The following is a 22,989-nucleotide window of genomic DNA, read 5'->3' as shown; positions in this document are numbered from 1 at the left end:
GTTCATGCTGGCACATTTGATCAGCGCATTATGCCAAGAGAACTGTAATGTTTTAAAGCAACTTCAACTGTGGTTTTTATTCTTAAAGCATAATAGATTTACCTCTTGTTCTGTTTCAATGTAATAAACATTATTTTGTTTCGATTCAAAAATAAAGCCTTTAGCATTTATGACATTTATTTTTGTCATAAATATTAATAAAATCACCAGCAGCAATTGTAAGAATTTTTCCATTTTGTATATTTCGTTTACATTTAAACACTGCGGATGTATTTATTGAATATAAATTATTTATATTAGAAATATTTAATTTTTAAACAGAGAACCTTATAATCAGCAAGTATTTACTTCCTTTTACAAATGTCTGGGTAATATAGAATTTTTGTTTCAGTTCAGGTCACTTTGCATAAAACATATTGAATATACAAACTTGATCAATTATACTTACTGAACATAAAGTATTTTACAGTGCATAACAACAGTTTGTTACACTTATTCCAGCTGGACCAACTTAGCAAGCTGCCTGTAGTACAGAATATATTTATTAGTATAGTGTAATTTATATAAAAAAAAACTTTATTAGTTAAAATTTAAATATTTTTAAATATATTTTTAACGATTAAAAAATCGTTTTTGAAATTAAATGTACATTCATTTTAAGTGTAGAGTATTATTTCGCTGATGAAATAGTTCAACTTGCGATTTTGAATTCAAACAGAAATTTATTGATAAATACTAGGGTATTCATTCGACTAATGATCGTTCGATTAATCGAATAATTTCTTACGAATAATTATAACGAATAATTCGAACAATTTTATGTAGAATAATCGAATAAAACGAATAAATGTTCATATATATTTAAGTTTATTAAATTGCTTAAAATTTTTCATAATTTCAAATTTAAATAAGTAATAATGAATCACAAAAATTGTATTGTTTCTAAAATTCGACAAAGGGACTTTCGATCACTGTAAATGAGTGTTCCGATAGCTCCTACTATAAACATATAAATATTACTGCAAGAAATTATAATTCTAAAAACAAATCTTTCAAAATTTTTAACATAGGACTTGAATCAATGAAAATAAAAGGCTGACCCGACAGACGTTGTCATGTCCAATTTAAAAAATGCTTGCGTTCGATTTGTGAATTTGTGAGAAGAGGTTTGAAAAGGCTAAAATTTTTATCCATATAGGACATAGAATAAAATATACATAGAAGCGCTAATGAGAGACAAAGAACATAAATTTGTTGTCAAAAACCTAAGACTTGCAACAATAGAATACACGTAAATCAATGTACATATTTTGAGTTTTTATATAAGTAATTGAATTTTGGTCTGAAAAATGAGTGATCACAGATCGAGCTTCTTTTCTTGATTAATCGCTTATTGGCCAAGTTATTAGCGAATCGATTTTTGGTCAGAAATATAAGTGATCACAGATCGAGCTCTTTTTCTTGATTAAACGCTTATTGGCCAAGTTATTAGCGAATTTAGATATTGTGAGTTTTTATATAAAAATGGATTTTTGGTTAGAAATATGAGTGATCACAGATCGAACTCCTTTTCTTGATTAAATGCTTATTGGCCAAGTTATTAGCGAATTTAGATATTTTGAGTTTTTATATAAAAAATCGATTTCTGACCAGAGATATGTGTGATCACAGATCGAGCTCCTTTTCTCGATTAAGCGCTTATTGGCCAAGTTGTTAGCGAATTTAGATATTTTGAGTTTTTATATAAAAAAATAGATTTTTGTTCAGAAATATGAGTGATGACAGATCGAGCTCCATTTTTTGATTAAATGCTTATTGGGCAAGTTATTAGCGAATTTAGATATTTTGAGTTTTTATATAAAAAATCGATTTTTGGCTAGAAATATGAGTGATCACTTATCGAGTTCCTTTTCTTGATTAAATGCTTATTGGCCAAGATATTAGCGAATTTTGATATTTTGAGTTTTTGTATAAAAAATCGATTTTTGGTCAGAAATATGAGCGAGCACAGATCAAGCTCCTTTTCTTGATTAAACTCATATTGGCCAATTTATTAGCGAATTTAGATATTTTGAGTTTTTATATAAAATTTTTTTTTGTCAGAAATATGAGTGATCACAGATCGAACTCCTTTTCTTGATTAAACGCTTATTGGCCAAGTTATTAGCGAATTTAGATATTTTGATTTAAAAGGTTATTCGGGAATACAAAATTAGTATTTTAGTAAAATTGTTTTATGCTAAATTCCCAATTTTTAAATTGATAAAAGGCTTTAGATATATATATATATTTTGAGTTTTTATATAAAAAATCGATATCTGGTCAGAGATATGAGTGATCACAGATCGATCTCATTTTCTTGATTAAACGCTTATTGGTCAAGTTATTAGCAAATTTAGATATTTTGAGTTTTTATATAAAAAATCGATTTTTGGTCAGAAATATGAGTGATCACAGTGATCACAGATCACTCATATAGATCACTTGATTAATCGCTTATTGGCCAAGTTATTATCGATTTAAGCTATTGTGAGTTTTTATATAAGTAATCAAATTTTCGTCTGAAATATGATTGATCACATACCAGATGTATTTAATAAGTGGGCATATTAGTGGACGTGGACAATTTTTATTTATGTAAAATTTTTTGCCTATTGTATTGCGAACATTGAAAAAAAATAGTTATTCGGTCCAGGCGTCCTGCGATTTTAGATATATCGAAAAAAAATTGTCGTGGTCAATTTATCTTTCAGTAAAAACTTAAATTGGATTACTATGATCATTTAAATAAAAAATTAGCCAAATCGATGTAGCCGTTTTCCCATTTTAGCTAAATCGAAAAAAGTGGACGTAAAAGTGGACGTGGTCAATTACATTCCGTAAAAAACTAACATTTTAAAAAAAAATTGTCTAATTCGGTCCGGCCGTTCTCTACTGAGCAATTACCAACGAACGACATTTGATTTTTATTTATATAGATTTAGTTGGCGAAATATTAATAATCAAAATTTTAACTTAAATTAAAGTGGAGTTGAATGTGGTTTTGAAACGGTCGTCGAAAGTGATATTGAGGATGACATTTATAATGATTACGTTGAAACAGATGATGGCCATAATCTTAAAATATATGTATATAAGTGATGTTTTTAACAGCGTACGTAAGTGTTGCAAAAAATTTAATAAATCGAATGATAAACACAAATTTTGCAAACTAATGTTTTGTTGCAAGAAAAGCATGGAGTTCGTCTTATACATGATTTTGAACATCGTTGAACATCTTTGTCTAACATGGTAATAAACTTTTTGCGTCTATGCGTCAATCATGCACTGCCTGACTTCAAACTTTGGACAGATTCCCTTTATTGTGTAATTCCCCAAGACCACTTTATTAAGGAAAGATTCGGCAACGTTGATAGAGCTTGATGTATAATACAATTTGTTATAAATAATTTAGAAATAATGAATAATTAATTTACTCAATAATTAGTTACTCAGTTTAAAACCCGAATTGATGAACGACATAAAAAAGTTCTTAATACGTTTATATTGTATTTGAATTCACGATCATGTCCAACAAGCTCAAATTTTATAAAGCATAGCTCCAAAAAGGAAACTAAAGGGTTTGCTAGTCAATTGTTTTGTAGATTAATCTGATCAGAATATTTCTGATGAAAATTTAATGATGGACTTTGTTTTCGAATGTTTTTTTAACATTATCAATACTTGAATTGTTAACTTTAACGTTATTTTTTGTTTTTCTTTAACAATAAAATATTAAAAACCCGACATCAAAAATTCATTCGTTAATTTTTTAAAAAAATTTAAATTATTCGAATAATTCGATAAATTTTAAACGTGTGATCGAATTATTCGAACAAGTTAAAATCTCTTATTCGAATTATTCGTTTTATTCGAACAAAAGAAAAACTGAATAACTTGAATCCCCTAATAAATACGTAGTATTTATATAATTTCATCAGAAAGGCAAAAAGGGTTTTAAATACTTAACTAGATATTTAGCTGATTATCAAAATAAGCAGGGTGTATGGGATTGTTCAAATTTTTATTTTATTAACAACAAAAAAGTCACATTTATAACTCACTTAGGGTCATTATTACAACATGCCTTTATGTTCGTAATAGTTTAAATTAACTTTAAGGTTACATTTTACTATTACGAACATAAAGGCAAGTTGTAATAATAGCCCTTAAGGTATTTAATTAATCTGTATATATATATTACGAATTTTATAACCTCTACTATCGTTACTGGAATGAGAGTTATTAGACTCATTCGTCTGAAACACCTGCAGTATACCCTTATCCGAAACATTTTGAAGCTGTGGCTTTCTTTCAATTTCTTCGTGTAATTTTATTTCAATTTCCTTATTCCTACCACAATTCTTATTATGCTCACAGATTACCCCAAAGTGTTTGTGACATTCATAATCATTCCATTGAAGATCTTCGTTCCATGCAGTCAGAACACAATAGTCATGTTTGAAAGAAAACCTTGGTTCTCCAGGAGCCCAATTTTTAAATGTGAATTTTTGGCCGCTTGAAATCCAAACAAAATGGTGATCATTGCCATTTGCAACGCCACCAATCCATTGGGGTTTAACTTTGAAAAATGATTTCTTTAACAGGTCTGTAATCTCATCAGATTTTTCCTTCGTGTTAATGGTTACCAAACTCATGTTCATGCTGGCACATTTCGCCAAAGCTTCATACCAAGTAAACTGTAAATTTTGGTTTAAATTTATTCCTTTTGTAATCGGACTTAAAATTATTTAATTAAATTTACCACATGTTCATTATTTATATAGTAGACATTTTGCTGTTGCGATGTATATAAATTGACAATAGAATATATTGATTGAATTTGTATAGACCATATTAGAAGTATTGGTAATATTTGAAGCGACTTTTCCATTGTTTATTCAGATAAATACTATTTCCAAGTTTATTTGTTGTAGGTAAATATTTTTATTGAAATTTACCTTTGTCATTTCAATGATTTATTTTAATTATTTAACAATTTCATGGGAAATTAGTGTCGGTAGATGCCCTACTAAAATATATTTGGCCTAATAGCTTTTCAACTTAGTTTAGATCTTGGTTCCCTCTGTTATCATTGAAATAAACTAAAATGCTCGTAAAAATGCTCGTCAAAGTCATTTTCGCAATCGGAGATCAAGAACCGATCGCCATGAAATTAGGTCGTGTGATTAATTTCTAGAAAGGGGTTTTAAATCAATGATGTTCATTTCATTGTGCTTTTGCGCTGAGTAACAACACACATATTCTTATTCTCTTTAAAAGAGCATAACAAATGTCTCATTTTTTTCAGAAATTCATTAAGCATTGTTGTTGGTTGGTTTTTGGACGAAGCATAGCAAACACACGCGTTTCAATTACAATTGAACACAAAACTAAAATAAATAAAAAATTTCAGAGAATTTCGGCCGTATAATGTATATTCCTTCATTTCCTTAAAATGTAAATTACATTCATTTAATAAATTGGTTATATCTGGAAAAAATTCTAAATCTAAACATTCTTTATTTTGTTCTTATTTTATGTGTTTTACATTATGTTTGCTGGGTAGCTCTCTCGCCAATAAATCTTCATTTTTATTTTTGAACATCACTGTTTTAAATGTACAAAGCTATACAATTTAAAATCTCTATTTCTAAAAAAAAAAATCTTATACACTTTTTGCAAAAATGTCTAAAGGGAGTTTTTAAAGCTCAAGCAAATATGTACGAAAGGGAGAGGGGTTAAAAACTTAATTATATCGACTATTATAACAATATGAGATGTATGTCTGATTTTCTGACGGAAGCCTTTTATGATTGTAAGGTTCAATTATTGACCGATCTTCATAAAATTTGGTAAAATAATTAAAATTCATATAAAACTCGTTCATATCGAATTTCATCGAAGTACTAATGTTTTTAAGTTAATTGTGAATGATAAAGTGAGTCTCTTAAAGGACTTGATCAGGTGCCGCAACGATGCTGAAGTTTTGAGGTGCATTTACATTTACAAGAAAAACTGCAATTTTTACAGTTTTTGTAAAAATTTTGCCATTAAATAATTACTTTTGAAATTTATTTAAAAGAATCGAAATGTGTATGTAATTGTCGTTCTAATAAGATCTAAAAGAAAAAAATTGGTTAAAAATGTTAAAGTTGCCAGGCCATTAAAGTGTCTCAGGCCACTAGAATAAGAAATGTTGAAATAAAATTAACATATTTTGTGAAATCTCTATATAAATAAAAATCAAATGTCGTTCGTTGGTAATTGCATCAGTAGAGAACGGCCAGACAGATTTAAAAAAAAAATTTTTTAAATGTTGATCATAGCCCAACTTAGGTTTTTACGGAACGAAAAATTGACCACGCCCACTTTTATCGATTTATCTACAATCGGAAAACGGCCACATCGATTTGGTTAATTTCTTGTTTAAATGATCATAGTAATCCAATTTAAGTTTTTGATGAAAGAAAAATTGACAACGCCAATTTTGTTTCGATATATCTAAAATCGCAGGACGCCTGGACCGATTTAACTAATTTTTTTTTTAATGTTCGCAATACATAGTCCGCAAAAGTTTTTACATAAATAAAAATTGTCCACTAATACGCCCGCTTATTAAATACATCTGCAAAATACATCGGACTGTGATCAATCCTATTTCTGATAACAAATCGATTTTTTATATAAAAACTCAATATATCTAAGTTCGCTAATAACTTGTCCAATAAGCGTTTAATCAAGAAAAGAGGCTCGATCTGTGATCACTCATATTTCTTAACAAGAGTCGATTTTTTATATAAAAACTCAAAAACTCTTAATTCGATAATAACTTGGCAAATAAGCGTTAAATCAAGAAATATTTCTTAACAAAAATCGATTTTTTATATAAAAACTCAAAATATCTAAATTCGCTAATAACTTGGCCAATAAGCGTTTAATAAAGAAATAGAGCTCGATCTGTGATCACTCATATTTCTGACCAAAAATCGATTTTTTATATAAAAACTCAAAATATCTAAATTCGCTAATAACTTGGCAAATAAGCGTTTAATCAAGAAATAGAGCTCGATCTGTGATCGCGCACATTTTTGATCAAAATTTGATTTTTTATATAAAAACTCAAAATATCTTAATTCGCTAATAACTTGGCAAATAAGCGTTTTATCAAGAAATAGAGCTCGGTCTGTGATCAGTCATATTTTTTAACAAAAATCGAAATATCTAAATTCGCTAATAAATTGCCCAATGTGTGGTCAAAATTGAACAAAATTGTGAACAGTTTTCAAAATGGCTTATTGATAATATTTTCTAATACACAACACAATATTTTAAAGTTTGTTTCTTATAAAAATCAAATTTTGATCAGCACTTTTAAAATTTTTTTAATGGTTTAAGAAGTTTGGGGTCATTTTAATCCCAAGTGCTATTAAGGGTTAATTTTAATTTTTGTTTCTCATAATTTCTAACGAGTATATAAGTGCAATGCCCAAGGGAATTTGTATGGGGGCTAGGCAAAATCATGGACCGATTCCAATCAAAATCAGTTAGGTTCGTCCTTGGGCCTAATTAATCCTAAAATTATCAAAAAATCCAGCCTTTAACTCAAATATACTTTTAATAATTTTGGCCAGATCATTTTGCCAAGTTATTTATTATAAAGGGCGATGATAAAGTTTTGTTCACAAAAATAAAGTAATTTTTTGCTGTTTTAAACTATTATATTTTTTTAATTACAAACTTTTTAAAGTTTCTTAATATTTGTTGAAACCTTTTTAATTAACCTTTACATATAAGTCATGCTTTGTATTACATCCCTTGTCGTTATTGCCATTAGATTTCTGATAATCCAGCAACAACTGCAGCAATAAACGTTTCTTATCCAATTCGGCTTGAAGTTTTTGTTCCTTAACCACTTCTTCCTGTAATTTTGTTTCGATTTCCTGCTCCCTATTGTACAGCTCACTATACTCACACAGTACACCAAAATTTTTGTGACACTGATGATCATTCCAAAGAATTTTATCTGACCAACCAGTTAGAAGACAAAGTTCGGTTTCGGAAAAATAACTCGGTTCTCCAGGAGCCCAATTGGTGAAAGTGAATTTGTCTCCGGTTGAAGTCCAAACATAATGATGATCAGTGCCTATAGCGACGCCGCCTATCCAAAGAGGATTTATTTTCGAAAATGTATTTTTTATTAAGTCCGTAATCTCGTCAGATTTCTCCTTTGTATCAATTGTGGCCAAACTCATTTTCATGCTGTTGTATTTGAGCAAAGCATTAAACCAAGTGTACTGTAATTTTTTGAACATTTATTTGATTTCCTACACAGAGAAAACAGATTCGTGATAGCAACCGAATTTGTTGTCAATCGAATGATTCGGTTGCACACATAGAATTTTTCAGTTCTAACAACAGAAAGTCAATTGATAAAGAAGAATTTCAGTTGAGGCAACCAAACTTTAGTTACCCCTTACAAAATATTGTAGTCATAACTGTAAAATTCGGTCACTAAGATAGAATCATTCTATTGGCAACAAATTCGGTTGCTATCACGAATCTGTTTCCTCTGTGTAACAGAGTTATGATTAGAAATATTTACCTATAAAATTTGGAACATTTTTTATTTTTTACGTTTTTTCAAAAACACATTTTGCATGGAATATATAAAAAAGATTTAAAATTTTTCAAAAGGGAGCAATGTGTGTGGAGCTCCGGGTGAATAAATGTAAGCTGTTTGTATAAGTAGTTGGTATGGGTGAAAACCTTAGGACTTGAAGGTTAACAGTTTAGTGAAATTAAATAATTTTGTGAATTTGTCGGACTTCATTTACCTTAGAAACTAAAAACTTTGAATATTGGGATTTTCCATGAACAAAAATATTAAATTTTAATTAATGTAAAATTTTAACGGTTACAGGTATTACAACAAAATTTGGAAATAGTGTAGATCCAGATGTTCTTAAAGCAATGGAATTATAATTTTTAACAGTTTTTATTTTCAAATACCAAAATTCCTAATACGTCGAAAATGTGTTCCAAAAACTGAGTTTTTTTTAGAAAACACCCTACGGCGACGTTATTTACTGTGTGATAGTAAAATAACTTTGTGCGTGTTTAAATAAGATATAGGGCTATATGGAGCTTTTCGAGGATCGGTGATTTGCCTTTTTAGAATTTTTTGCTCAAACCAAAAATTTTGTTTTTAAATTGGCAAAGTTTGGATAGGTCTGGAGGCGACTAGGTCCACTTAAATAATGTGAGACCCAAGGTGGCGTTTAATTTTGCTAATTAAGCGTAATGAGCTTTATTTACAACTTTGGTATCTTTGGTGACCCTAACTGAAATTTTCCGTCAAAAATGTTCGTAGAATAGTTGAATCCTTAAATGTCCTTTTGGAAGGTCAAATTGACCCTTAAATACAGGATATGTAGGGTTAAGATCTTCCACAAAAATGATCCCCATAAAATTCTCCATAATATAACTCTGACCATAAGAATTCTCTCAGATACTAACTTACGACATTTTTTTCAGTTAGTATAATGCTCTCTTCGATCAAAAAATGAAAAGTTTGATCCACTGTAAAAAAAAATTCAGACCAGCTGGACTATAAGTTTATTCTACAGAAATTATCTACTCAACATGCTCTTCCAGAATTATAGTGTCACTATTCTGTTCCAATCAAAAAGTCTCAATTTGTTGGACAGTGTTATTTTAATTTGAAAATATATTTAGCTTTGTACATTGTTTTAAAGATAACTATGATCGTCCGGTGGTCGGGATTCGACAACTTTAAAACGGTTTTTAACACCATTATAGCTATAATTTGGAGAAAAAAATTGTGTATTGTGCACATCTAGAGAAAATAACCTATTAAACCATATATGTTTCATCAATATTGGTGGACAATAACATACTTAAAAGTGTACCACAAAAGAACGTGTGACCTATTTATATATAAGATTTTATATAAAAAAAATGAGACATCACCTGTTAAAATCGTTCTATATTTGCAAAAGTTATTAAACTTTTTCGAAAAAAGTTCAAACAATTCAAATAACTTATGTTCGTCAACTTACGTGTAAGTTGAGGAACATCACTGAAAATCGATTTTTTTAGAATAACTTTTGAATTTGAGGGTGTTTCTGAAATTGTTAGTTTGAAATATACTCCACAAGACCTATAAATCTAATGAGAAAAACGCATCTTTTACTTGTCTTAACATCTCACTTTTATACAAAAACTAAAAAAAAAAATATTTTTAAACGTTCATAACTTTTATTATAATAATTCGATTTTTATTCAACAGAGAAAAAATATTACACAAAACCACATTCCATTCCATTCAAAAGTTTTTGTTTTTATCTGTTTAGTTTTTATCCGTTTTCTCAACTAAGGGTTTCGAATTTCAAGAAAGTACCAAACACCTGTTTGCTAATTTTTTAAGTAGATAAATATGTATTTTAAATATGTTTGGTATCTGGATTAGTTTAGAATATATAAGTTTACCAAATTTTCCTATTTGTACCCCTAAACCTTCGAATTACCAAAAACACTCTTCTTTGTGGATCTGCATAGGTAAAGGAGTTCCAATTGTATGCGTCAACCTTTTGGCAGTCAGTCACTCAGTACTCTTTTAAATATTTACATTGATTCCTTTTGAATGTTAATAGCAGCCATAGAGAATAGACATAGAGCGGAAACTCTCCTGTCAAAGACCTAACTCAGTTGTCAGAAACCTAAGTGGTGAGAATGTATTAGTAAAAAAAACTATGTTATAACAAAAACAACACTCGTATGTGTGATTATTTTGAGTAATTTTTTTGTTTGAGTTTTTTTCTAGTCTCCGATCTATGCTTCTCTATGATAGCAGCTGTAAAAAAATCATAAATTTGTGTAATTAGAATTCAGAATTTTTACCCATAAACTTAAATAATTTCAGTGCAATTCATAATTTTCATTCATAATTTTCACTTAATTACATACGAATTGCAAATTAACTTCATAAAACAATTCAAATTTGTATCTCCGTTAAAATAATCTCAAGACGGCATCCCCGTTTTTTTATTTAACGGAAGCTTTTCAATACCATACATCTGGTAGCACTTAGTTTCCTCTATTCCTTTTAGTTTTCACATCCTCCTTGCCAAAGTCGTTCGGTCAGCCGCTTTGCTCGTGTTAAATTAATAATTAAATACAGATAAAGTGTAAATTATTTCATAAAAAGTGTCTTAATCGGTTAATTAAGTGTTCTTTATCATAATTGAAAAGAAATCTGATTAAAATCGTTGAAAATTAAGCTAAAAAAAGGAAATGAAAATTAGCAATTCAGTCGAGTCATTGTTACAAAAGAGGCTTGTTAATGTGTATGAGTGTGCGTGTGAGATTCGCTATTGTTTTTTGTTGTTGTTTTATTGGTTCGTTATTGCGAGAGTAAATATAAAGCTTTGTTGTGTTTTTGTTTTGTAAAAAAAGTTACTTCTTTTTAAAGAAGCTGTTCAAGGCGAGATGTATTCCACATATTCGCCTTAAGGTAGGATCACACGATTGCCGCAATGCACCAATTATTGGTCTATTTTATACGTCAATCGTGTGATTTCACAACTTATTGGCTCATATGTCAAACCACAACAATATTGTGCTTATTTGGCCCAATCAAATGCAACCCTGGTACGGCAATCATGTGAATGCTTGATAGGCAACATGCACCAATAAAAAAGTTAAAAATACACCAATATTTATTGTGTTCTAGTGCGGCAATCAAAGAAGACAATTAGCGCCAATATTAATTTTTGTAAATGAAATATTGTTTTTGTGAGCCACTCTATGACCCACATACATCTTTTAACATTTCTTTATTAATTTTTTTATATGATAATTAAGGCCGACGCAATTTTCTTTTTTTATTTAACAAATATTTTTTTCAAAAACAGATTGGTTTTACATTTATGTAAACAAAACAAAATTTAACACCTAGCACAACAGCTGTTTCTCTGAGTTGCCGGAAACTAGAACAATCGTGTGACTGAAATGCGACAATTATTGCCACTAAATCGCTTTGCGCCAATTTACGACAATCAAATTTATATAAAATGAAGCAATCATGTGACTGCAGAGAATTTGATTGGGACAATTTCTTTATTGGGCCCCAATTCAGCACAATAAAAATTGTATTAAATTGGTTCATTGCGGCAATCGTGTGATCCTACCTTTAGAAGCAAAGTCAATGTATTGTTTAGCCAAGCAAAAGCTTGACATTTGTAAGAGAAATTTAGTGATGCATTTTGGCGATTTTTTTAAAATTAATTTTTTGTGTTATTTTTCGGTTTTATTAAAAATATGTTTTTGAATTGCTTTATAATACCAACATAAGGCCATTTATAGGTAAGTTTTTTTAATAAATAGATTTAAAATGCAAAAAAATATAATATTTTTATTATATGCTTAAAATATGTTTTAATTACATAAACATGATAGTTTATTGGCAGTCATGTTAAACTTATTTTGAATAATTACACGGTGCTACGATGTAAAAAACTTGGAAAACGGCCTAGCGTGGGTCTTGCTGAGTACACTACAAATTGTCTATAAAAATTTCAGAAACAAACTCAAATTCAGAAGTTATTCTGAAAAAAACGTTCTCAGTGATGTTCATCGACTTATCGACCTGTAGTTTAGTCAGTTTTTGTCCGAATTTTAATTTTTTAACGGGTTTGGAAAGAAAACTGTTTACGCTTTAAAATGACGTGCATTTTTTGATACATTTTTGAGTTATAAGTATTGTTTTTGTTAAGAATATCCCAGCAAAAACTTTACTTACAAATAAACCGAAAAATAAGGGGAATTTGACGATTCGACTTCTTACTTTTCTACTGTAAGAAGTCATTATTTTTGTTCGCGATGTCCCAAAAGTAATCCTTTATATTTTGGCCGGAAATAAGTTGTTTTGTTAGTAGAGTTATTTATAGAATTTTGTATTTGCAAACAAAAAATAAGCCAAGAGTCGAAAATGCTTCTAAAAATAAACATGCAATAATGCATGGGCAAATTGAAAAAAAGTAACAGTTTTTTTGTTTTGTTTGTTTATTTTATAGTAAAGTCTAAAAAACAAAAACAGTATACTTAAAAAGTAAGTTATTAAAAAAGACATTACTTAAGTAGCAATTGTAGAAAATTTAGTTCTTAACAAAACATGGTTTTAATTATTCAAATCGGATGAAAATTCTAAAAGTTATTCAACTTTTAATTAATAACATTTTTAGTATTTTCTCCCCCAGCGCATATAAATATTGTTACGTTTTAACCTTTTCAAAACGTTTGGTTTATTTCCTTTAAATAAACCGGATACTTTTGATTGCAAATAAAAGCCGTTTAGTAGTTTAAAAATTGTAACAACTCTTTATTTATTCAAAATGTACAACAACGACAGAATTAAATAGCCACTCAATGTTTTTTATACACGTTTATAAATTCTCAGAAATCCAGACACAATTTATAATGTACACGAATTTACTTGAAAAACACAACACACTTTAAGGCACTCAGTTGATGCTTATTCGAATAGCGTCTCTGATAAACTCACTAACGACTGCAACCTCTGCCACTATTTATAACACTGCCATCTGCACTCTAGATTGCTCTTTAACTGTCAAAGTTCGAATATTCTAGATCTTACTAATACATACGCCATCTGTGGTGTACTTTCTACAATGTTCTTTAACTGAATATTCGAATTCAAACAGCGTTGCCAACTTACAGATATGTTACAGTTTGCTATTACAGCACTGTTATTTGAAAGCATTATGCTACTTTTAAATCAGCCCTTAAAATCGTTATATTTGAATTCAAGTACAATTTCGTAACAATATAAATAAACAAAAAAATTTAGAAAAAAAAAAAAAAAATTTAAATTTTGAATTTACAAAGTAAATTTTTTCGAACTTTTTTCAAAAAAGTTTAATAACTTTTGCAAATATAATCCGAGTTTAACAAATAATATCTCATTTTTTCCCATATAAAGTTGTCTTTAAAACACTGTGCAAAAAGGAATAGGTTTTCATATAAAAAATTAAATTAACTATTGTTGAATATGAAAAACTACGAAAAAAAAAATAAAAAATAAAGCGAAACTTTTTATAAAAACTTACGCAATTTTTCTTGATATACATTTTGTACATTTTATGAAAGCTTAATTCTTTGTCTATCCATAATTGTTTAAAATTTTGAAATCGGTCTAAAAATGTGTGAGTTAGAGGTACTAAAGTACTACGACCTACCCTAAAACAGTTTTTTTCAAAATATCTCCAAATTTTGAGGGTGCTTCAAAAACTTTGAAAACGGTTTTAGTATATCCTCACCTAGGCCTACAAACCTCATTAGGTCGGTTTTCAAGTTCTGACACAAAGTGTCATTTTGTAGCAGAGTGTTATCATGATATAGTTAACTTTTTTACAATTATGTTTTCAAATAAATAAATTAATTGGAAATAATTTTTTTTTAATAATTCGGTATCTCGGGAACTATTGGAGATATTGTTAGGAAATGGATTGATTTACAATTGTTTAGCTTCCTAGGGGTAATGGGGGTCAGTTCATGGCGTCTTAAAGTTGGTCACCTAGGGTCTCATTTTTTTTAAGAAGATCGCCAAATATCCATTTTTGATCTGAAATTTAAAATATAAGTACATAGTCCTTGAGAAGATCTACAAAAAATACGCTAGGATTATCTGTTTTATACCCTAATTTCTACAAATAGATATCTATCAGCTTAGTTATTTATGGAGTAAAAATATTTTGTAATTTTTACCCGTATATATGCATTTGAAATTAATGTCAAATTACCTTCTACGTTTTACATCATTGATATCTATCTATATGAAATTACGGGCATTAGTTGAATATATATGTATTTAGGTTTATTTATTTATTTTTTTAATTTTGATCGATCTTTTTTTAGTTTTAAAGATATAGCCGGACTGCGGAGAGTTGAAATTTTTTTTCCTAAATATCAGCTATATTGGCGTTAAAATTCTAAATAAAATAAAATCAACTTCCTAACAAAAATTGAACATGTATAAAGGGACGAATTTTTTACTCTTTTGCATTTGTAGAAAAAAAATTTCTTCGGGACTATATATAAATTGTATATGATCCGAAAAGAGAACTTAATGCAAAAGCGTGTAAAGTAATACTTGGATCACTTAAGCGGACCTACTCCCCCCAAATCTATCCAAAATTGGCCAATTTAAAAAAAAATTTAGCTTTCTGCAAAAAATGCTAAAAACGCATAGCACAGATTCTCAAAAAAGCTCCATATTTTCGAAATCAAAAACTTTTTTGACTTTTTTTTAAAATGGTCCTTTTTTCATAAAATAAAGCTTATATATTTTCCTTGAAGACCTATTTGGTCGCTTAGTGGGATGCGAGTTCGGTATCTATCAAAATAAATGTTTTGCAACTCAAAACATACAATTTTTGATTTGTTTTGCAAAATCAAAAACTTTGTTGATTTGTTTTTTAAAAATCGACCCTTTTTTAAAATTTGTTTTGCTCAAACAAAAGCTTAGATATTTTCCTTGAAGACCCTTTTGTTCGCTTAGTGGGATGCGAGTGGGATATCTTTCAAAATAAATATTTTGTAACTCAAGACATACAATTTTTGACTTTTTTTTGCAAAATCCAACTTTTTTTTCCAAAATGGGACCTTTTTTAAATTTTTTTTTTGCTCAAAAGAAAGCTTAGGACTTTTCCTTTATGGTTACGGTTACGGTTTTTTCTTACTGTTATAAAAGTCTCAATATTATATGTTATTTCTTTTTCATTTTGTAATATGTTTTTGTGCGATTTACTTTAGTATTTAGTCGAAAAGGATAGAATTTTGAAATTGCTTGGGACGGAAAGGGATAGTCGAAAAGGATAGAATTTTATTACAGATATAGCTGAAAAGCGTAGGAACGCCATATCTAAAAAACCAAAAAAATATCGAGCAAAATTAAAAAATAAATAAACCTACAGTCAGAGACTAAAGTTTAAATACAATCTCAAATATTGATTGTTTAAAGGAAAACTTAAAGTATACAGTTTTATTTAGTTTCATAAATAACAAAATACAATAACAAAAAATATAGACATAAAGATAATTCTTAAAAATACGATAAAATTCAATCGACAAAAGTTTAAATATTTTTGAGGTGTTATTAAACTTTAGTCTCTGACTGTATGTATGCATGTTTTTGTAGTTCTTCTCAAGGACTATTTATATTTTAAGCTTCAGCTCATTCGGATCTTAAATGGATTTTTGGCGATTTTTTAAAGAAATTTGAGACCCAAAGTGGCATGTAATTTTGTTAATTAAGCGCAAAGAACTTTGTATTATAGTTTTTATCCTTAAATGTTCTTTTTGAAAGATCTTAATTGTTAAGATTTTCCACAAAAATGAATGAGAGTTCTCTCAGACATTAACTTACAACATTTTTTATCATTTAGTATAATGCTCCCTTCGACCAAAATATTAAAACTATCACCCACTGTAAAAAAAAACTCAGACAGCTGGTCTATAAGTTTATTCTACAAAAATAATCTACTCAACATGAGCTTTCTGAATTATGGGATCGCTTTTCTGTTCCAAAAATGCTGTTGGACAGTGTAGTCTGGATCTAGCATATAGCTACGATTCATTAGCTTTTATATAAAATCAAAAAGTTCAAAAGTTATTACAATCTAATAATAAATATTGTTACGTTGTAACCTTTTCAAAACGCTATTTTATTTCCTTTAAATAAACCTGATACTTTTGATTGCAAATAAAAGCTGTTTAGTAGCTTAAAAATTGTAACAACTCTTTATTTATTTAAAATGTACAACCACCACAGAATTAAATAGTCACTCAATGTTTTTTATACACGTTTATAAATTCGCAGAAATACAGACACACTTTATAATGTACACGAATTCACATGAAAAATACAGCATACTTTAAGGCACTCAGTTGATGTTTATTCGAAAAGCGTCTCTGACTAACGACTGCAACCTCTGCCACTATTTATAACACTGCCATCTGCACTCTAGATTGCTCTTTAACTGTCAAAGTTCGTATATTCTAGACCTTTCTAATACATACGCCATCTGTGGTGTACTTTCTACAATGTTCTTTAACTGAATATTCGAATTCGAATATACGGTCGCAGCAAACAGCGTTGCCATACTTACGATCAATGGTCAACTGAAAGCTTTTATTCAATGTTAATAATGCCCACAGATATGTTAGAGGCACTGCTATTCGAAAGCATTATGCAACTTTTAAATCAGCCGTTAAAATCGTTATATTTGAATTCAAGTACAATTTCGTAACAATATAAACAATTTTAATGCGAATTTTGAAATTTCTAAAGAACTCAAAATTTAATATTGGCTTGGCAGATTGAATTCTGAATTCTGATGTAATTAGCAATTGTTAAAAAAAAATACTCTAATGTGAGTAAAAATACTGAAATTTTGAATATCTCGTATATAGCTACTATGTTTTTTGTAGATCTCTTCCAGTAAATTTCATATGCTTATGAATCCCCTAGGACTTTAAGACTGCACAAAAACAAAATATTCAGCACTTATGTTTATGGTAATTACTTACTATACGTTGTTAATGAAATTTGTCTACATACACTTTATTTCCATAATTCACTCATCACATATTACTTAGTTAATATTGACAAATTTTACTAAGTAATATGTGATTTTCTAATTTTTTTTTTTTATTGCAAAAATTCAAATTTGATGGACCGACTGAAGTTTTAGCGTTCTCAGAATATCAAAATTGTTAATAACTTCAAAATTATAGGGTGTAAGATTTTATCGTAAGTCAATGTTTACATTTTACAGTAAACGAATTTTATCGTAAGCGACATACAGTGTATAGAAAAAAGAGGGAAATAAATCTGTAACTTCTAAATGGTTAGATTGGTTTGAATGAAATTTCACATGAACTAAGAAGAAGTGCTGTCGAGTTTAAGTTTTGAACGTGGACCTAATGGGCCCACCAGGGTCCTCAAAGTAGCTCGGGTATGTTACATTTTTAAAACGATCCTATTTCTTCGTTTGTGTTCCAAAGTTCCAATTATCTCTTATAGATTAGGAGATATTCGCATTTGAAAATTAAATTTTCAACATTTTTAACCACCCTACTCCAGTTTTTTGATAATAGCGTATCCAAATATTTCCCCATTTTTTCCAGTTTTCCTTTATTGGACTAACAACATACGTATGTGTCAAATAGAAAATTAATTGTTTAAAAATAATGACTAAGTCCAAAGTTATATGCATTTGAATTTAAAAAATTTTAAAAAGGCGATTTTTCGCTAATTTTTTGGAAAAAAGGAACTTTTCTTCTTTTTAAGTTATCGGAAAAAATTTCTAAGAGGATGTATAAGGAATTTATACTTTCTGAAAGCCAGGTTTTCATAAAATATTTTAAATGAACAAAATTTTAAAAATTGTTGTCACCGAGGGGACCAGGTCCATTCAAAAATACCTATTTTTTATGTAAAATTAAACTTTAGGGCAACAATTCTCAAATCGCATATTCGATATCAAAATATAGTAACCGAGTTTAGGTGGCCCAATATGTTTCCAATTATTTTGTAAAGGGTTCCGAAAACTCCGAACCTGGTATGGATATTATTTCAATTTGAAAAATTTGTATCTATGCAAAAATTCAATAAAAAACATTTTTTGTCATATTTTTCAATAAAGTATTCCATTTAATTGTCAAAAGTTATAAATATTTTTGAAAAATAGCTTGAACGAAATTATATTATATCGCATCATAACATTTTAAATTCTATGTATAAATTTCAAAATAATCAAAAAAAACCTTTTCCTGTAAAATTTGTGTTTTGTCCCTTACGATAATTTGGCGCTAAAGGCTCGATATGTTATATTTTTCGAATATGTTGACCTTACGCCCTTCGGAATTTGACCTATTTTTGTTTATAAAAATTTCAACATTGGGCCACATGTTCCAAAATCCCAAAGCTGGGATAAGAAAACGGAAATCAGCTTTTAAAACCTTGATATGCTCCCTATTTATCCCCAACGTATTTTCCCAGCCCCGAAGGAAATGTGGACCCTATGGGCAAAATTGTAAATAATACAATTTAATATGTAAAAAATCTTTATTTATTAACAAACCTTAATGAAAATTTTCAACGTTTTTTAAATTTGTCATTCTAAAAAACATAGTGTAAAAAAACTTGTCAAAAGATCAAAGGGAATCCCGCAATTCCTAAAAATTGGAGTAAAAATCCCAAAAATAAAATGATAATTTTTACAATTTTGCCCATATGATCCAAATTTCCTTCGGGGCTGGGAAAATTCTTTAGGGATAAATAGGGAACACATCAGGGTTTCCAAATCTTCTTTCCGTTTTCTGATCCCAGCTTTGGGATTTTAGAACATGTGGCCCAAATTTAAAATTTTTATAAAAAAAATAGGTCAATTTCCGAAAGAACCGACATGTTCGAAAAATAGGACATGTTTTTTATACCAAAATGTTCTCCGTAAAGAAACTTTATAGAAAAACATAAAATTGTTATATGTTCTTAAAGAAAGTTGTTTTTTAATAAAAAAAAGTGTTATGTCACCTTTTTGTACAAAAAACAGCAAAAATATACTATTTTTTTAATTTTTAAATTGAAAATCGTAATTTTTAGATTCGTAATTGATATTTCTCTGAAATCTATTGTATGTTATTGGCAATTTAGTTGTCTAACTAACAAAAAAAATTTGAGTCCATTCGGTCCAAAAGTGCGCCCTATATTTTTAAAAAAGCAGACCAAGGTAAGGAAACATTTTAAAATTTCAATTTTGAAATGCCTTTAACTCGGAAATTATAAGAGATAAATAGCACACGCCAGCATGTTTTTCAAGATCTAGCCGAGCGTCGGATGCGAAACAAAAAAATGGCATGTGTTTAAAAATTTTACATGTCAGGCCCATTTTAATAACTTAAACTCGAATACTCCTTGGCTACGCCTACGTCAAATTTTATCCCGATCGGACCAGCCATTTAGAAATGCCAGATTTATTTCCAAAAAATTTCGATTCTGCCCCGCTGTGGATTGGACCAGCCGTTTAGAAATACCAAGATTTATTTGCGTACTATTGCAAATAAAGGCAAAATAATATAATTTATGTTATACACCGAGGCTGGGTTAGATTACATTATACCAATCTATTTCTAATGAAATATTTCAATAATTACTCATTCATACTTTTGTTAAGGTATCTATTTTGAAACCATTTAATATTTGCAAACCACTGGCATTTACGAGTACATATTAAACAAATATTGTTAAGCTCATTCCTTAAACATTCGTTCATCATGGAAGTACTTTTTATTATTCTATTACTGCTGGCAGCCGATCATCAGGCATTTTCTATAACACCCGAAAAATTATATACAACGGCTAGAAATAAAACGTATTATATTGAACATGAACACAGGGTATGTGTAAACATAAATGAACCCACTGAAAACTAATTGGTTGTGACAAACGAATTGAATTGCATGGATTATATATTTTTTTGGTTCAAGTAGCAAAGAACTAAATTGTGATTGAAACAATCAAACTTTTGCAGCCTCAACTAAAAACATTGGTTAGAATGTTTTCAGTTTTCTTTGTTTGGAATAAAAAGGTGTGTAACTAAAAGAGTATTACGAAAATTTAGTATGACTGGTATGAATCGTTGGCCAAATGTGCTCGCTTAAACATGTCGCTGATGGCCGTCGATGCTCAAGTAAAATGGAATGATGTTGTTTCCATGATCAAAAAACAATTTGGTATGTTTCTTTCATTAAGATCTATCAGATGACTTTTTATACTTCTTCTAAAGGAGAAAATCTTTTGTTATGGATCAGCGGTTATGCAGTTGGTGATAATCGCCTATTCATGTGGATGACAATGGGTGAGGAATTTACGTTTAATAATTGGTCCCCGGGTAATCCAGATTTTGTTGAACAAAATGAATACTGTGTCCAAATTGCCGGTGGGCCTAACATGCAATGGAACGATAATACATGCACAAAGAAATTTGGTTTTATTTGTGAATATAATGAACAGCAATGTAATGGAAAACCTAAGTATAATTTAGTTTTTAATAACTATCAGCGATCTAAATAAAAAGATAATTTCCCTAATCAATTTTAGTAGGTAGAGTATTTTACATAGAAAGCTTATTTTGTAAGCTACTCTTGTCCTTACAAAAACTTGGTAATGACCTGCAGTTACTGAGTATATGTTGAGGGCTAGTGGATTTGATGAAATTCAAGCATTTTTTAGTATTTAACGACATGTTTTTTTTAGTTTGTCAATCCGTTTGTAATTCCAACATTTTACATTTGCGAACCCATATATGTACATATATTCTGGATTTATATTTTTAGTTCTTTATGTATATTCTTATTTTTTTCTAAATAACATTTCATGTATTTACAATAACAGTGCAAAAATGGAAATTAACCCTTAAGAGTACTAGGGGTCAAAATTAACCTCAATTTGACTGTGATTTTAAAAGTTGAGTGTCATTTGGACCCAATGTGCTCTTAAGGGTTATTTTATATTTTTGCACTGCTGTTGTTGTAAATCTAATACCTTAAGGTATATTTTTTTTGGCAACTTTAAAACCGGCACAAAAATATATAATATTTCGCTATCATTCATTAAGAAATTCCAAATATTGCAAAATTTTTCTTTTGACCTTCATGATTTAGGGTTAACGTTGAGATACGTTAATGGCCTGGGGAATTTTTAATAACTTTAAAATTTTTTACAACGACAATTACGTACACATTTCGATTATTTTATATTAAATTGTAAAAGTAATTATTTAATGGCAACATTTTTACAAAAACTGAAAAAATAGATTTTTTTCCGCTTGTAAATGTTCTCACGAACTTTAACCCTCACACGATCTAGAGGGACAGTTCTAGTCACCAAACGAGATTTTGTGATTCGGAAATGTCTGATGAAGTTATTGAATTGTTTCAAAACCTTTTTATGCCCTTCACCTTCGTGAGAAGGGTATATATAAGTTTGTCATTCCGTTTGTAATTTCTACATTTTTCATTTCCGACCCTATAAAGTATATATATTCTGGATCCTTATAGATATCGGAGTCGACATGCTTTCTGTTAGACATGCTTTCGAGAAGTTTGCTATTTAAAATCAGCAAAATCGGTCCATAAATAACGGAGATATGAGCAAAAAACCGGGACATCCTCGATTTTTAACCTATTTTTGATGTATATCTGGATTACTAAGTCATTAATATAGACAATATGGATATCTAATGATAGATATTTCAAAGTCCATTGTAACGATGTAGATAAAAAAAATAAAAATATTTATTAACCCGAATTTTTTTTCATCAAAAAATTTTTTTATCATACATTTTTTTTTCAAAAACAAAAATTTAAAAACTAAAAAAAAAAATTTGGAAAAAACTTTTTTTAAAAAACAAATTAAAAAAAAATTTTGAAAAACAATTAAAATAAAAATTTAATTTTGTTTACCTATAAATATTTAAAAAAAATTATTTTAAAGTATAATTTGGTGAAGGGTATAAGATTCGGCACAGCCGAATATAGCTCACTTACTTATTGAAACCTCATGTCGTTAATCCAAACCTTATACCAGCCAATTTAGGCAAAAAGAACTCTGTTATTATGTCGCGATATCGAGCAAATAGGAAATCCCCCCCCCCAAAAACCGAAAAATTTTCATATAAAAAAGGAATAAAAAGAAAAATGTGGAACAAATTTTAATAATACCCCCCCCCCCCAAATGGTTGACCTGGATTCGTGCCTGTTGCGTGTGCTATTATCTCTTATAATTTCCGAATTATATGCATTTCAAAATTGAAATTTTAAAATTTTGCCTTACCTTGGTCCGCT

General features: G+C 29.0%; 2 protein-coding genes across 2 annotated transcripts; one reads left to right on the top strand and one right to left on the bottom strand.

The window, feature by feature from the left end:
* Positions 1-7,814: 7,814 nt before the first annotated feature.
* LOC135951792 (lectin subunit alpha-like) lies at positions 7,815-8,354 on the bottom strand. Its single transcript, XM_065501519.1, has one exon. The coding sequence runs from the start codon at positions 8,352-8,354 to the stop codon at positions 7,815-7,817; it is 540 nt and encodes a 179-aa protein (XP_065357591.1).
* A 12,064-nt stretch (positions 8,355-20,418) lies between these two features.
* On the top strand, positions 20,419-21,217 carry LOC135951782 (lectin subunit alpha-like). The gene is made up of 3 exons (XM_065501508.1): positions 20,419-20,541; positions 20,766-20,877; positions 20,931-21,217. Exons 1-3 carry the CDS (start codon positions 20,419-20,421, stop codon positions 21,215-21,217), a joined length of 522 nt encoding a protein of 173 aa, XP_065357580.1.
* The last annotated feature ends 1,772 nt before the right edge of the window (positions 21,218-22,989 follow it).

Source organism: Calliphora vicina, chromosome 1, assembly GCF_958450345.1.
Source record: "Calliphora vicina chromosome 1, idCalVici1.1, whole genome shotgun sequence".
NCBI classification, from domain to species: domain Eukaryota; kingdom Metazoa; phylum Arthropoda; class Insecta; order Diptera; family Calliphoridae; genus Calliphora; species Calliphora vicina.
The sequence above is the reverse complement of the archived record's forward strand: the minus strand, read 5'-3'. Positions and strand labels throughout refer to the sequence as shown.